Source organism: Myotis davidii, unplaced genomic scaffold (assembly GCF_000327345.1).
Source record: "Myotis davidii unplaced genomic scaffold, ASM32734v1 scaffold668, whole genome shotgun sequence".
Taxonomy (NCBI): Eukaryota; Metazoa; Chordata; class Mammalia; order Chiroptera; family Vespertilionidae; genus Myotis; species Myotis davidii.
This window is the reverse complement of record NW_006299394.1, coordinates 167,226-181,394: the sequence shown is the minus strand read 5'-3', so window position 1 is coordinate 181,394 and position 14,169 is coordinate 167,226. Positions and strand designations below refer to the sequence as shown.

Below are 14,169 nucleotides of genomic sequence, written 5' to 3'. Positions count from 1 at the left end.
GTGCGCTGTCCTGCCCTGACCCACCCCCGCCTGGGCCTGTCCTGTGCAGGTCACAGTGCCGGCCAGGAGCCGGCTGTGAGTCCTTGAGTTCCCACTTTGTGCCAAGAGCTTGTCCGGACTCAGCCCTCGACTTTCTCCGCGTCCCAACAGCGAGGAGCAGGAGGGCCCTTCCCGTCCAAGGAGACAGTGCCTGGAGAGACCCGGGAGAGAGGGCGAGGCGGGCGGGTCCAGTCAGGGTAGAAACCATAGAGGCCTTCTTTTCCTCACGTGTGTGTGTCTGTGTGTGTTGTGTGATGTATGTTTGTGCGTGTCTCTCTGTGTGTGTGTGTTGTGTGATGCACGTGTGTATATATGTGCTGTGTGTGTCCTGCTGTCCCTTCCCGCACTGCACCTGCCCCACCTCCCAGCTGCTGTGCGGGCTCCGGCTCTCCGCTGGTCTGACCGCTCCCCTCCGTTCACGGTGCTCTCTTGGTCCTGAAGCGCCCAGGCTCTGCACCCCTGCTGCGTGCGGGCCCAGCGCCCCTCGCCCTGTGTCCCTTCATGACAGCGTAAGGAAGGACCTGGCACCGTCGTTCAGAGGCCGCCTTGGTGGGGGCCGGCGGTTTCTGGGCTGGGGAGTAGACACAGGTGGCCACCTGCTTTCCCCGCCTGTTGCCCCTCCAGCGGGTGATGGGAGGGGCTATCAGGTGTGCGGGGCATGGGCTGCAGGCCTGGGCTGAGGATGTGAGCACGTGTGCGTGTGCACGTGTGTGCGTGCGTGTGCACACGGGCTGGGCAAGGACCGACTCCTGTCCAGGAGCAGTCGGCTGTGTGAAAAGCTTGCCTTGTGAGACCGCCTCGGGCTCCTGCAGGGCTGTGAGTAAGCTGGCTGCCGGTGGCCTTTGCTTTGTCTCAGTCCCATAGCCTTCAGGCGCGCTGTCCTCTTCGGTGACAGTGGTGGTGACAGTGGTGGCCGCTGCTGCTGTATGTCTTGGCCAAGTCCCCACCTGCAGAGCCTGTGTCGGAATGCCCTGGGGGACAGGCCGTTTCTCAGGACAGCCTGCTCTGCTCTGGGAGGACAGTCAGGGTCGCCAGGCAAGTCTTGCTGGTTAGGGAGGACTGGTTAGGGAGGTTAGGGAGGACTGGTTAGGGAGGACTGGTTTGGGAGGTTAGATTAGGGAGGACTGGTTAGGGAGGTTAGGAAGGACTGGTTAGGGAGGTTAGGGAGGACTGGTTAGGGTGGTTAGGAAGGACTGGTTAGGGAGGTTAGGGAGGACTGGTTAGGGTGGTTAGGGAGGACTGGTTAGGGAGGTTAGGGGCCAACCCACTGCTTATTCCCTGGGCTCACCTCAGAGGAGCTGGAGGAAGTCGGGGCGTAGCAGTGGCACCTGCTCTGGACTGTGGTCCTGGACACTGGCCCTGGCCAGCCTGGGTCACAGCCACGACCCTCCCCTCCCCCCGCTCCCCTGCCCCTTCTGATCATGCGTGTCCATGTGCATAGGTGTGTGCAAGCAGGATTGGTCAGATGTGACTTCCCAGACTCGCTCACAAGGTCCCTGTGTTCGTTCACAGCGGCTTCATCCCACCCCCGAGCCTGTGCCCTGAGAGCTGGCTGGGTGTGGATGTGATGCCATTTTTTGGGGAAAGATCTCACAGCTCGTGCACCAAGGTTCAGAGTGACATCTGTAGGGGGAGGCTGGCTTTTTCGGTTTGTTTTTAAATTTTTTCAATTGATTTTAGATTGATAGGGAGAGAGAGAGAGAGAAAGAAAGAAAAGAGAAACATCCATGTGAGAGGGAAACAGCGATCAGTTGCCTCCTGAATGTGCCCTGACCGGAAATCAGCCCTGTGACCCTTTGTGCACGGGAAGAGCCCCAACCAACCGAGCCACCTGGCCAGGGCAGGGGGGCTGTTTTAACGGACAGACTCACTTCTCAGCTCACTGCTGAGTTTGGGGAAACAGCGTGGGGCGGCTCGTGTTCTGTGGCAGAGCCGTGGCTCAGTGCTTCGTCGGGCAGACCCTCTCCATTTTGGACACATGAGTCTGTTAAAAAAGGTGTTTGAATGTCCCTGCGTCACCCTGCCTAGTCTGGGCTGCCCCCCAGGGTTAACCCACCCATCGTTCCCTGCACCGTGGTTTCCTCGTTTCTCACCAAGTCGTCCGTTTGCAAACCTCTATGCGTGACTGAGTGGGGAAGGCTGACAGCGGAGGGTCGCTGACGGCACACAGGTGCAGGGATGGGGGGCAGGTGGGCAGTGTGCCCCTCCGCCAGGAAGCCCACCCCCTTGTGGGCCCCCCAGGACGGCCGTGCTCTTCGGCTGTCCACTGCAGTTTATTAGGTCCAATGAACCAAGAAGCCGTGCAGCCGGGCTCAGCCTCGAGCCCTCGCTGAATTTGACTGCAGCAGGCGTAGGCGTGGGACTCGTCTTCCCGAAGCCGCTGCTCACCTGCTCCTGGTCACAGCTCAGGTCCCGGCGTGTGGCCCATCCAGAGGCCTGGAGACGGGTCGGCTCCAGGGGTCGGCTCTGGCGCCATTTCTCATTGCTCCCTCTTCTCTTACAGTGTTAAGAGACATCAGCGAGAGGGGGAGGGACCTGGAGCAGATCTTGTCCCAGTACATCACCTTCGTCAAGCCCGCCTTCGAGGAGTTCTGCTTGCCGGTGAGTGCGGTCCCGGTTTGTGTTGTTGAGTCTGGACTGTGACGTATAGTCAGACACACGGGTGTGGGCTGAGGCAGCGCCACCCTCTGGAGGCCCCGGGAAGGGCGGCCTCTGGTGCTTTGCAGCCCTCACGTTGGGGCCTTGGGTTGGTGCTGCTCAGTCCCGGGCGGCCTACGTCTCGTGGCCAGGCTCCTGTGTGAGCGCTTCCTTGAAGGCGTGTCACAGCTCCGGGCAGCCTCTGCTGTGGGCACCCGGGAAGGTCCCTGGTGGGTGGGGTGTGCGGCAGGGTGGGGGGGCGGGGCTCCGCTGCAGGGTCTCCCCTCTGACCCTCCTTGGTCACTCAGCCCAGCCTGTGCGAGCTCCTCTCGGCCCGATGCGTCCCTGTCGGGAAGGGAGCTGTGCTGGGGGGGCATCCCCGCCCTGGCACAGCCCCGGGAGCCTGGCAGTGAGGAGGCTTTCCGAGCAGGAAGGTCAGGGCAGGGGGCGTCCTCGGCTTCTTGGGGAGACTGTGAATGCCACCGGACCGGGCGCCCTGCGTGAGGAAGGGGACTCTGCGTGTCGCCTCCAGGCTGACCGAGCCCTGGGCTAGCTCCCTAAGGGTATATGATTCAGCTTGAGGGGGGAGTGGGTGGGGCTCGGCCTGGTCTGGGTGGTCCCCCGGGCCTGGGGGCTGGGAGGATGTTGAGCAGAGGCACAGAGCGAGGGCCAGGTCTTCGCTCCTTTCCTGGAGAGTCAGCTTCCCGGCTGCCTGCGTGCCTCCCGTCTGTTAGGAACAGGTCTTGCGTCAGACGGACTTGACTTTGTTTCCGATCCGGTTAGGCAGGCTCTGAGTCAGCAGGAGTAACCTTGAGGATTGGGTTTCAGAGTTAGGTTTCTGGGAAGAGGGCAGAGCGGCCGAGCAGCCGTGAAATTCTATCCGTCTGTCCGTCCATCCCTCTGCCTGAGGACTCCTGCTCTTGTTCACGTAATGAGAGAGCAAACTAAATTTATTATTGGATATGAATTAGAGCTAACTGGCAATTTTCTGCCAACTGACTTAGTTGTGAGCTCAGAATTCGGCACAAACACTTTCTGGGTGGTTGCTGCTGGTTCCCACGGCCCAGCCACTGGTGCCCAGAGAGATCAGGTCGCTCCCAGGTGAGCCCGGAGCTCGGACCCGATGGTCTGCCCGGGTCAGGCCGGGTTACCGTTCTAGTCTGGAGAGGCTCATGTTTATGTGGTCTCACCCTAAACCTCGGTTATACACTCAGACACAGTTCTTTGGAAAATGGGCCACAAAATCTCAGTAAGTTAAATAAAAAAAGGATTTTGTGCTAATTGTACCCTTTTAACAAAATGTATAGCCCAGCCAGCGTGGCTTAGTGGTTGAGTGTTGACCTATGAACCAGGAGGTCACGGTTTGATTCGCAGTTGGGGCACATGTCCAGGTTGTGGGCTCCGTCCCCGATGTGGGGCGTGCAGGAGGCAGCCGATCAATGACTCATTATTAATGCTTTTGACTCTCCCTTCCTCTCTGAAATCAATTAAAACATATTTTTAAAAGAAGTGACCTCCCGGGCCCCATCTTCAGAGGTCTTTTCTGCGTTCACCTCGCGCTGCCGGCTGCGGAGGTTCCAGGTGGATTGCTCCCCTGAAGTTGGGGTTTCACTAATTCACACTTTTCTTGGGGGTGAAGAAGCAATTACAGATTTGGTTTCAAAGACCACGTTCCTCCTGCAGGTTGTAAACTGAAACCATGTGGAATGTTCAAATGTGAACTTGTAAAGCTGATTGTGATTGATTAATAGATTGATTTTAGAGAGAGAGGAAGGGGGGGAGAGATAGAATGATTTGTTGTTCCACTGATTTATGCATTCATCGGTTGGTTTTTGTATGTGCCCTGACCAGAGATTGAATACGCAACCCACTGAGTAGCTACCCGGCCGGGCTGATTTATTATTATATTTTAGATAAAGCGGGTAAAAAACATTATGTCCGAAGCCTGACGCCGCTGCCCTCTGGGTTAGGTGGAGAGACAGCCACCCCTTCCCCACAGTCCCCAGGGCGGCTTGGGCCGGTTTCTCTCTGAACCCCTCTTAGTTCTAAATACCTTTTTCCGCAGACAAAGAAATACGCGGATGTGATCATTCCGAGAGGTGTAGACAATCTCGGTGAGTCCGCGGGTGTCGTGCTTTGGGGCGGGGCAGGGCGACCAAACAAGGTCCTGCGGGGTGGCGGACCCCGGAAAGGAATGCCCACCTGCCCGGCAGCTGTGGGCACCGGCCCTGTGTTATGCACGTGTGAAGGTGGGCACACATGTGGACTGTTATTCCCTGGCCAGGATCAGAGGTGTGGAGAAACCCTGTCTTCTCATTCTCTTATCATTGATTTTCTCCATTTAAAACATTTAGTTCGTTTGCTGAGACTTTTCGCTGTCTGCCTCTTGTCGTCCTCAGCCTGTCTTTCTCAGACAGTGACCTTTGTAGAACGCCTGCCACCTGGGTTTGTCTGGGTCCCCAGGGCGGGGCTGGATTGGCACGACCAGGACAGTGCCCGGAAGACGTGTTCTTTGCGTGTCACCCCAGAAAGCACTTGGTGCTTCTGTTTTTGAAGTTAGTTAATCATTTACATAATTGTTTCTCATGGTGAGAAGAGAGTCCTGTGTTGGATCGTCATTGGAGGAGAGGGTCTTCCGTGGGTCCCTGGGTTTGGGACGGGTCACAGCCGGTGGTGCCGTGGAGAAGGCCCGCCCTCACGCCTGCAGACGGGGTCGGGCTGATTGCCTTGCCGCCGCCGTGACTGACCACCTCAGAAGAAGCCCGCGTATTCAGGGCTTCCCGTGTCCGGGCATAGCCTGTCTTCCTCTGGGACCCTCCAGGGGGTCACGTCAGCCCCTTGGAGGGCATGGGGAGGCGGTTCCCTCCACCCCGGGTGCGTCCCTAACCGCTGCCCGTCTCTGCCCCCCAGTGGCCATCAACCTCATCGTGCAGCACATCCAGGACATTCTCAACGGAGGGCCGTCCAAGCGGCAGACCAACGGCTATCTCAACGGCTGCACGCCCGCACGCCAGAGGCAGGCCTCCGAGCCCAGCAGCCGGCCGCACCGACCCGCCCCGAGCCCTGCCCCGCTCCCGGGCTCGGCGGCGGCAGGGGCTCGGCCGTCTGTACAGACGGTTTCCTGTGACTCTGCTCATTTAAGAAAACAACACGGAAAAGAAATGCCTTTGATCTTGAAACGGAACTTGACCCCGAGCTTACACGACGAACTGTGCCAACTACCACTGGCGATGCCTAATCATGCCCACCTGTACCAGTTACCAATATACGCGCATATATAAAAGGATCTATTTTTGTGTAAATGTACAAAATCCTGTAAAGCTGTTTGCTGCTGAGTGTTTGCAGGAGGGCCCGCGCTGAGCTTCCCCGGGGCAGGTGGCCCCCGGCGTCCAGGCGGGCAGCTGGCCTGTGAGGTGGGAGCACGGGGCTCGTGGCCCACGCTGGGCACCTGCCGAATGCACTGCTTGGAGCTGCAGCTTACTGACATGTCGAGGAGAGAGACTTCTTTTTCTTTTGAGTTGAAATTAGGCAAGACCTCACCCGAAAAATCAAACTCAGGGAAGGGGCCCTTTCCAACGGCCCACCCTCCGCCCACCCCTGGCTGCTCGGGTGGCGGCGTGACGCCTCCCTCACTCCCCCGTGATTCGGTCTCCAGAGCCAGAGCTGCCTGTCCCTCGTCCCTGGTGGGGATCTGACTCCCAGGGAGTTTTGGACCAGACTCCCCAGGCTTTTCCCAGCCTGAGGGGCGCACAGCGGTCCCTTGCAATCCAGGTGCTGAAGAGACTTCTGCTGGCAGAAGGGCAGCTGGCAGCCCCTCGCAGGGTGGTGACAGAGCTCTGCCCGAGCAGGGCACAGTGGCTTTGTCCCCGAGATGCGGGGATTGGCAGTGAGATGGGGTGGCACGCATCTTAGGCAGCGTCATCGCTGGCGGCATCACGGATGGGCTGCCTTTCGGGTGTGGCAGCGCTGGGCGTGCGGGGAGGCGGGAAATGGCATTTAGGTCCTAAGCTGGAGGCTCGGGGTGAAAGGCTTGGAGTGGAGAATTCCCTCTTCCCCGGGGGCTTCCTCTTGGCGAATATGAGTAGCTTTGGAAGAAGCAGGTTCTTGGACTCTGGCGGGAGGGGGTGCAAGAAGTGGGGGGAACAGTTGAAGTCTGATTAGAGTCCGCGCCCCGGCCTGTAACTGCCCGAGACAGCCTCCCTTTCTCAGTTGCCACACCCTCAGCTTGTCCTCCACGGCCTGCCCTGCCTGTGTGTTCTGGGGGGGCCCTGCCCTGCCCTTCCCGATGCTGCCGAGCCCATCGGAGCCATTCAGGTGCATCTGCCACGTGCCCCGCGAGCACCATCCATGTTGACCCCCCGCTTTTTTGGACCTTATTTGACTCTAACTCTGTTTTGCTGTTTCAAACCTAAACCCCAAAAGAGCTTTGCCGCCCCTGAGACAGTGGGGAGACGTGTCACAGGCCTGAGGGTGCTCCTGATCCTGCAGCCGCCTGGTGGGGCACGGGCTCTGAGGGCTCCAGGCGGGGTGCTGGGTTTCAGAATCAGTGTTCATTACCTTTCCCATCCTGCCTTGCACGGCTCTGAGGTGGAGGGTGGAGGGCAGGCCTGGGTTGGGGTCCTCCTGCCCTGGGGCCTGTGTGCTCCGGGAGGCCCGCCCCTGTGCCGGAGCCCCGCCCTGTCCGTCAGCGGGTAGCACCCTCAACTTTACTTGAAGCTCCCAGGTGCCAAACCATTTAGTGCCTTGGCTGTGGGTCCCCCTGCCTCGGAAGGTGGGCTTTCTCATCTCAGCCTTGACTACGTAGCCGCCTCATCCACCCGTGGTGTGGGTGCTAAGCCGCTGTGGGCTGCCCGGCCTCCTGGTAAAACCATCTCCAGTTCTCAGTGGCTCTGCTGGGGACGCTGACCATGGCCCGGTTCTGGGAACCCTGTGTCCTGGGCCAGGAAAGGGGCCGCCCTGCCGAGCCCGGCATTTCGCCAACTGAGGCTGAACTTGAGCTTCTGTAGGACAATCTTGGGCTGGCGTTCGAGAGCCGCTTCTCCCTCTGCACGCCCTCCCACGCATTGTCCGCAGACCAGGCGCGTGGGAAACGGGCATGAAGCCACGGCCGCCTGCGCGAAGGCCTGGCCCGCACCCCCTCAGGCTCACGGAGCTCCTGCTGCGGCCTCCGTGGGCAGCCCGGCCAGTGGGGGCAGAGGAGGGGGAGGTGTGAGGAAGCGCAGGTGCTGACCTCGGTGTCCTGTGGGAGTGGGTGGCGTGGCCCTGGGAGGCCACAGGAGCTCGGAGGCCGAGGGTGGTGACGGGAGGGTCTCCAGCGCCCCCTTTAGAACAGCGGCCCTGCAGAGCCGCTCTGCTCCGCTCCTGCTGCATGGCCCCTGGCTTCCTCTCCCCTGGGCTCAATTGGACACTTGTCTGGGTGCCAGTGGGTCACCAGCCTCAGGCCACTGGGTCAGGCTGCAGGCAGGTGGGGAGGGGGAGGGGCTGGAGCCCAGCTGGTGGAGGGTCACCCGAGTGCTGGGTTTGGCGGGGGAGGGGGCCGGCTCTGCCCTTCACCCCGTCCTCTGGGTGGTGGACAAGGGAGGGCGTCGCTGGGCTGAGTGGAGCTCAGAGCCCCTTTGATCTCTAGCCCTGCCTCCCTCGCACGTGGGCAGGTGGCAGGTGTGGCAGGGCCTCCTCACTGCTCTTCCGGTGGCGGAGCCCAGCTGGGGAGGGACTTGGGCCTTTTTCTTTGAGACGCTTGCTCCCCGCTCTGCCTCCTAACCGGGTCTCAATTGTTCAGTTACAGGAATGGCCACATGCAATGTACTTAGTTGTAAATAAAGACTGAACAGAAAGCCAGCTGTGCCTTCCTGTGGTGCTTGGGAGGCGGGGGCGATGGAAGAGTGAGGGGCCACGGGAGGTGGGGGCAATGGGAGGGTGAGGGGCCACGGGAGGTGGGGGGCAATGGGAGCGTGAGGGGCCACGGGAGGTGGGGGGCAATGGGAGCGTGAGGGGCCACGGGAGGTGGGGGGCAATGGGAGCGTGAGGGGCCACGGGAGGTGGGGGGCAATGGGAGCGTGAGGGGCCACGGGAGGTGGGGGGCAATGGGAGCGTGAGGGGCCACGGGAGGTGGGGGGCAATGGGAGCGTGAGGGGCCACGGGAGGTGGGGGGCAATGGGAGCGTGAGGGGCCACGGGAGGTGGGGGGCAATGGGAGCGTGAGGGGCCACGGGAGGTGGGGGGCAATGGGAGCGTGAGGGGCCACGGGAGGTGGGGGGCAATGGGAGCGTGAGGGGCCACGGGAGGTGGGGGGCAATGGGAGCGTGAGGGGCCACGGGAGGTGGGGGGCAATGGGAGCGTGAGGGGCCACGGGAGGCCGGGGCGATGGGAGGGTGAGGAGGTGATAGGAGGGTTCGGGGGGAGGGGATGGGAGGCAGAGGCAGTGGGAGGGCAGCGCCTAGCCTTTGCAGGTGGTCACGGCTACGCACGCTGTGGCTCAGCCTCGCAGTCCGGCCTGGACCCTGGTGATTTGCGGGCATGTGGGCATTTCTCCTTTGCCCCTGAAAGCGACTATGGTTTCCAGAGGCGTCTGTGCCCCGGGCCTCTGGCTCAGCTCCCTCCGGTCCTGTCACTGCTTTCTCGGGGCCAGTCACCACCCTTCCTCAGCCTCCACCACCAGCACCCACACACCGCCTCCCAAGTTGGTTTCCACTGGCAGTGGGACACCCCGGTGGGCGCCACGTGTGAGCGTCCTGAAGGAGCGCGTAGGCGTGACTGAGCTCCGAGGCCAGGCCCTGCAGGTGGCCACATGTCCCTGTTTGCAAAAGACCTCCATCACTCACACCCAGGTTTTACAATAATGGGCTCTGTGCTCTGAGGAGCCGCCTGGCCCCCACAACCTCCCTGCTGCTCTCAGCTCCCGGCACCCCTGCGCGCCCGGCCCCGAGGCACAAGGGACCCTCAGTGTGCGTCTGCCCCTAACAGCCACCTGTTCCCCTGACTGCACCCCATATAGGACCCGGCAGAACCACAGGAGCTCTCCTGGGGAGGCCCACCCTCAGGGCTGCTGCGGAGTCTGAGCTGGCAGCAGCCTGACCGGGCATCGTGAGTTACCGACAGGTGGCTGGCGGGTGTCACAGGTGGTGGTTGTGCGGCTGGTTCAGCTGATCCTGCTCCTCTGCATTGCTCTCTTCTCTGTCCTGGACCACCTCTGTCCACTGACCACCTCTGCCCTGGACCACCTCTGTCCTGGACCACTCCTGTCCTCGGACCACCTCTGTCCTGGACCACCTCTGTCCTCTGACCACCCCTGTCCTGGACCACCTCTGTCCTGGACCACCACTGTCCTCTGACCACCACTGTCCTGGACCATCTCTGTCCTCTGACCACCTCTGTCCTGGACCACCTCTGCCCTGGACCACCTCCAGCTGGAGGCTTTGCCTGGGACTCAATTCATTGATCAGAAGTCAGTCTGCTCCTGTGCGTTGGGGGGCAAAGTGCAGGCCATGAGGCTCTTGGGCAGATTTGTTGCTCTTGCCACCCTGTCAGCACGTCCTCTGCGCCAGCCTCTGTGGCCAGGAGACAGCCTGGGAAGTGGGGAGTCCGCGTGGGAGGACGGGGCCAGGGAGGCAGGTTTCTATCCTCTGGTGCTGAGGAGCATTAATTTCCATTTAAAGCAGTTTAAACTGATGGTTTTCTAAAACCCACCTGCTGGGGACTGGAAATACTGGGGGGTGGGGGGACTTGGGAAAGTATTTGACTGTCTAACCCTTATGTACATCGGAAACGAATCCAAAATAGAACTGAACGTAAACTGTAATGAAAGAATATTAATTAAAAAATTAGAAATTAAGCCCTTGCCGGTTTTTGATTCCCAGTCAAGGGCATGTACCTGGGTTACAGGTTCAATCCCTGGTCCTGGTTGGGACTCATGGGGGATGCAGCCAATTGCTGTGTCTCTTGAATCTATGTCTCTCTCTCCCCCTCCCTCCCTTCCTTCCACTCTCCAAAAATTCAATGGAGAAAAAACTATCCTCGGGTGAGGGTTAAAATAAGTAAGTAAAGTAATAATTATGGAGAAAAAACTATGCTTGGGTGAGGGTTAAAATAAGTAAGTAAAGTAATAATTATGGAGAAAAAACTATGCTCGGGTGAGGATTAAAATAAGTAAGTAAAGTAATAATTAAAAACACCTGCTAGCCCTGATCGGTTTGGCTCAGTGGATACAGCGTCGGCCTGCGGACTGAACGGTTCCAGGTTCGATTCCGGTCAAGGGCATGCACCTTGGCTGCGGGCGGAGGTGGTCCAGGACGGAGGTGGTCCAGGACGGGGGTGTGCAGGAGGCAGCCGATCGATGTTTCTAACTCTATCCCTCACCCTTCCTCTCTGAAAAAAAATCAAAATATATTAAAAAATTAAAAAATAGAAACACCTGCTAAATCTTGGGCTGTGCCTCTGTGTGTGTGTGTGTGTGTGTGTGTGTGTGTGTGTGAGGTGAAGCTGTGAATTAAAATAACATAGAATAGTCAATTTGGTAAATCTTGGGCTGTGCCTCTGTGTGTGTGTGTGTGTGTGTGTGTGTGTGTGTGAGGTGAAGCTGTGAATTAAAATAACATCGAATAGCCAAGGCATCAATTTGGTAAGATTAAACCCAGACATGTATTCTCCGTTAAGTGAATGGAGGTGAGAACAGGAAATCGTGCCTGACAGGCACTCATTCTTCATGCATTCCCCTTTCACACCGAGGACTTGTTTGGACCGGATCCGTGGTCCTAGTTCAGGGCCAGGATGAAAGTGGCCTGGGGTCTGGGGCAGCGCGCTCCCTGCCGACTGTCCCGGGCCAGGGAAAGCCAGGGCCAGGGAAAGCCAGCGCAGCCTCGCCTAGAAGCTCACGGTGGGATGTTATGCTGAAAAGCCTGGGACTCTCATGCGAGGCAATTTGCTTCAGATATTTCAAGATTCCTCTTTTCAGTTCCTGACATTTCCAGTGTTCTCTGCAGTGTTCATGCTGGACTTTTCCAGCCGCCAGTAAACCTTTCACGCTGTCTCCTCTGATCCTTAAATCGGTCCTGAGAAGTATGCCAGGAATGCAGTCACTCCAGCTTTAAGGGGAGGGAATGGATTTACCCCCAAACTGTGGGAGGTGGGCTGGGGCTGAGGCGGTGGTGGTGGTGGTGCGTGTCTGCCCCTTAGTGGTGGCTTTGGGTCTCAGCAGGAGGGTTGGGGGCGGGGGGCGTGGAGCCGGGCTGATGGCATTGGCTTGGCGACCCGGGCTAGGAGAGCTGTCCTCGGGAGTCTAAATACGATGTGATCTCCTTTTTGCTTTGCTTTTTGTTTTCCTGGAAAATCCTTATGAAAGCCTTCACTCAGGCCCATAGGAGCTGACCCCCAGCTATAGGAGTGGCCCCTCGTCACTGGGGCTTGTGGACGCTCACCGGGACCCGGTCCTGAGAATTCTGAGTCTGTATGTCTAGGGAGAGAACCTGTCACAGCAAACGGTGCAGGTGAGTCCAGTGCACAGGCAGAGGTGGGAGCCAGGGCCTGGGGTTTCCATTCAGATCCGAGGTGTCCACTGGGCTGGGGGCAGCTTCTCCCAGAAATGCTGCCCAGACTGTCCCCAGCTCTTCCCGGCCTAAAACTTCTTCCTATGCAGTTCATGCTTTTTGATGCTGTTACCTGAAGATATTTTTCCCATTGATTTGTAAAGAGAGTAGAGGGCGGGAGAGAGAGAGGGAGGGAGAGAGAGAAACATTGATCTGAGAGAGGCACATTGATCCGTTGCTTCCTGCAGTTCCCCAGTTCAGGCCGGGGCTGGAATCAAAATCGCAACCCTTGACTGCGGAATCGAACCCAAGACCCTCCGTGCGTGGGCCCAAACTAAATTTATTATTGGACATAAATTAGAGTTAACTGCCAACTTTCTGCCATTTAACTAGGTTGTGAGCTCAGAAGTCTGCACAAACCTCCCGTTTAACCCAACGTTTTTGAGATTTCTGTGTTTACTTTTATCGTCTCTATAGCTTGGAAATGACACATTATGTTTTCCTGTAGTGACTATCTTTTCAAGTTAATGTGCACACTTGACAAATCTCTAATCTCCTCCCAGGCTAGATAAGAGCTTTAGAAGGCTTTAATCACCACGCTGTCCACCTTACCCATTAGAGTTGCTACGTATTTTACTCGTTCCACTTAGCTTTTATATTTTGTAAGCTAATTATAACTATTGCTTTAAAAATAATCATTTATGCTGTGTGTGTATAGCTTCAGGTAGACTTTCACCGGTGCCTTTGTTCACTATTTCACTTGGCGCTTTCTTCCTTCTGGATTCAGTTCTCATTCTCACCAGCATTCTTCACTGATTCTTTCACAGCGGGGTTAGTGGTGCGGTCTTTGTTGAAAATGTCCTTAGGCGCCTTCCCTTTTGAATGATAATTTAGCTGTGTATTCTTTCAACATTTTGAGTTTTTTTTCTGCTTTCTTTTATCTTTTAAAAATAAAGACTCCTCTTTGTCTTTGATGTTCTGCAGTTTGCCATGAAGTGCTGAAACATGGGTTTATTTGCAATTATCCACAGGTGCTTCCCAGCTGGTGAGGTCTGTGTGTTTCATTTGTTCTGGAAAATTCACAGCGATTCTCCTTTCTGATGTTGCCTCCTGACCCTGCGCTCTGTGCTCTCCCTCGAGAGCTGTAGGTACGTCTATGCACGACGCTTTCTTCTCTCCTCCAGGTCTCTTCCCCTCACTTCCTCTCCATCTTAACTTCTCAAGGTGACATGTTTGCAAAGTTTCACTTATTGTCTCTTCTGCTGCCCAAAACTCACTCATCAAGTGTCCAATTTCATTGACCATATTTATAGCTTTAAAAACCCCACTATTTCATCACATTACAAATCATGTTGATTTTCTAAGTGTCTCATCTTGAAGTTTTATTTCCTCTTCTTGGCTCCTGTAAAATTTATTTTCTTATATGCTCAACTATACATTAAACAGAACTTTTTTGCATATTTTATCTAGAATTTTTAAGTACTTTGTAGTAACAGGGCTTCCTGGTTATCTGAGACATGATAGTGGGAAAAAATGTATCCCATTTGTTTTCTCAAACTTTTTTCTTCAGAAAAATTCTGCTTTGTCGACAGGGTCAAATGTTACTTGGAGTCCCACTGGACAAAGTATGTGACATGTGCTGCGGCGCCTGGGCTGTGAGCGCTGTCGCTCCAAATTCACCTGTAGGCCCGGGAACCGTGACGTATGCGTTTCCTGTTACCTTCCGGTGCCAGCCTGGTCCTTGTCCACATACCAGTAATCGGTGCTGAACAGTTGCCTCGCTTCCTTATTTGATTTGCTTCGGAGCCAGGCAGTGTGTTAGCATGAGGCGCACTTAGATGTTTAAGGTGACGTGGGGTCTGAGTTGCTCCTGACCAGGAGCGTGGCCTGCAGCCCAGGTGTGGCCGCACGGCCAGCGCGGCCTGGGAAACAGCTCCGCCTGTGGGCTGTTTTTCTTAGCACTCCACTAGGTG

At 57.1% G+C, this 14,169-nt stretch overlaps 1 protein-coding gene across 1 annotated transcript in view; it reads left to right on the top strand.

The window, feature by feature from the left end:
* Positions 1-8,514, top strand: part of UCK2 (uridine-cytidine kinase 2) — a 13,080-nt gene extending 4,566 nt beyond the window's left edge. The window contains exons 5-7 of the mRNA XM_015571293.1: positions 2,543-2,640; positions 4,742-4,790; positions 5,587-8,514. Of these exons, the coding sequence (XP_015426779.1) occupies positions 2,543-2,640; positions 4,742-4,790; positions 5,587-5,957 (518 nt within the window). The 3' untranslated portion in view covers positions 5,958-8,514. The remainder of the gene's footprint in view (positions 1-2,542; positions 2,641-4,741; positions 4,791-5,586) is intronic.
* Positions 8,515-14,169: the final 5,655 nt, after the last annotated feature.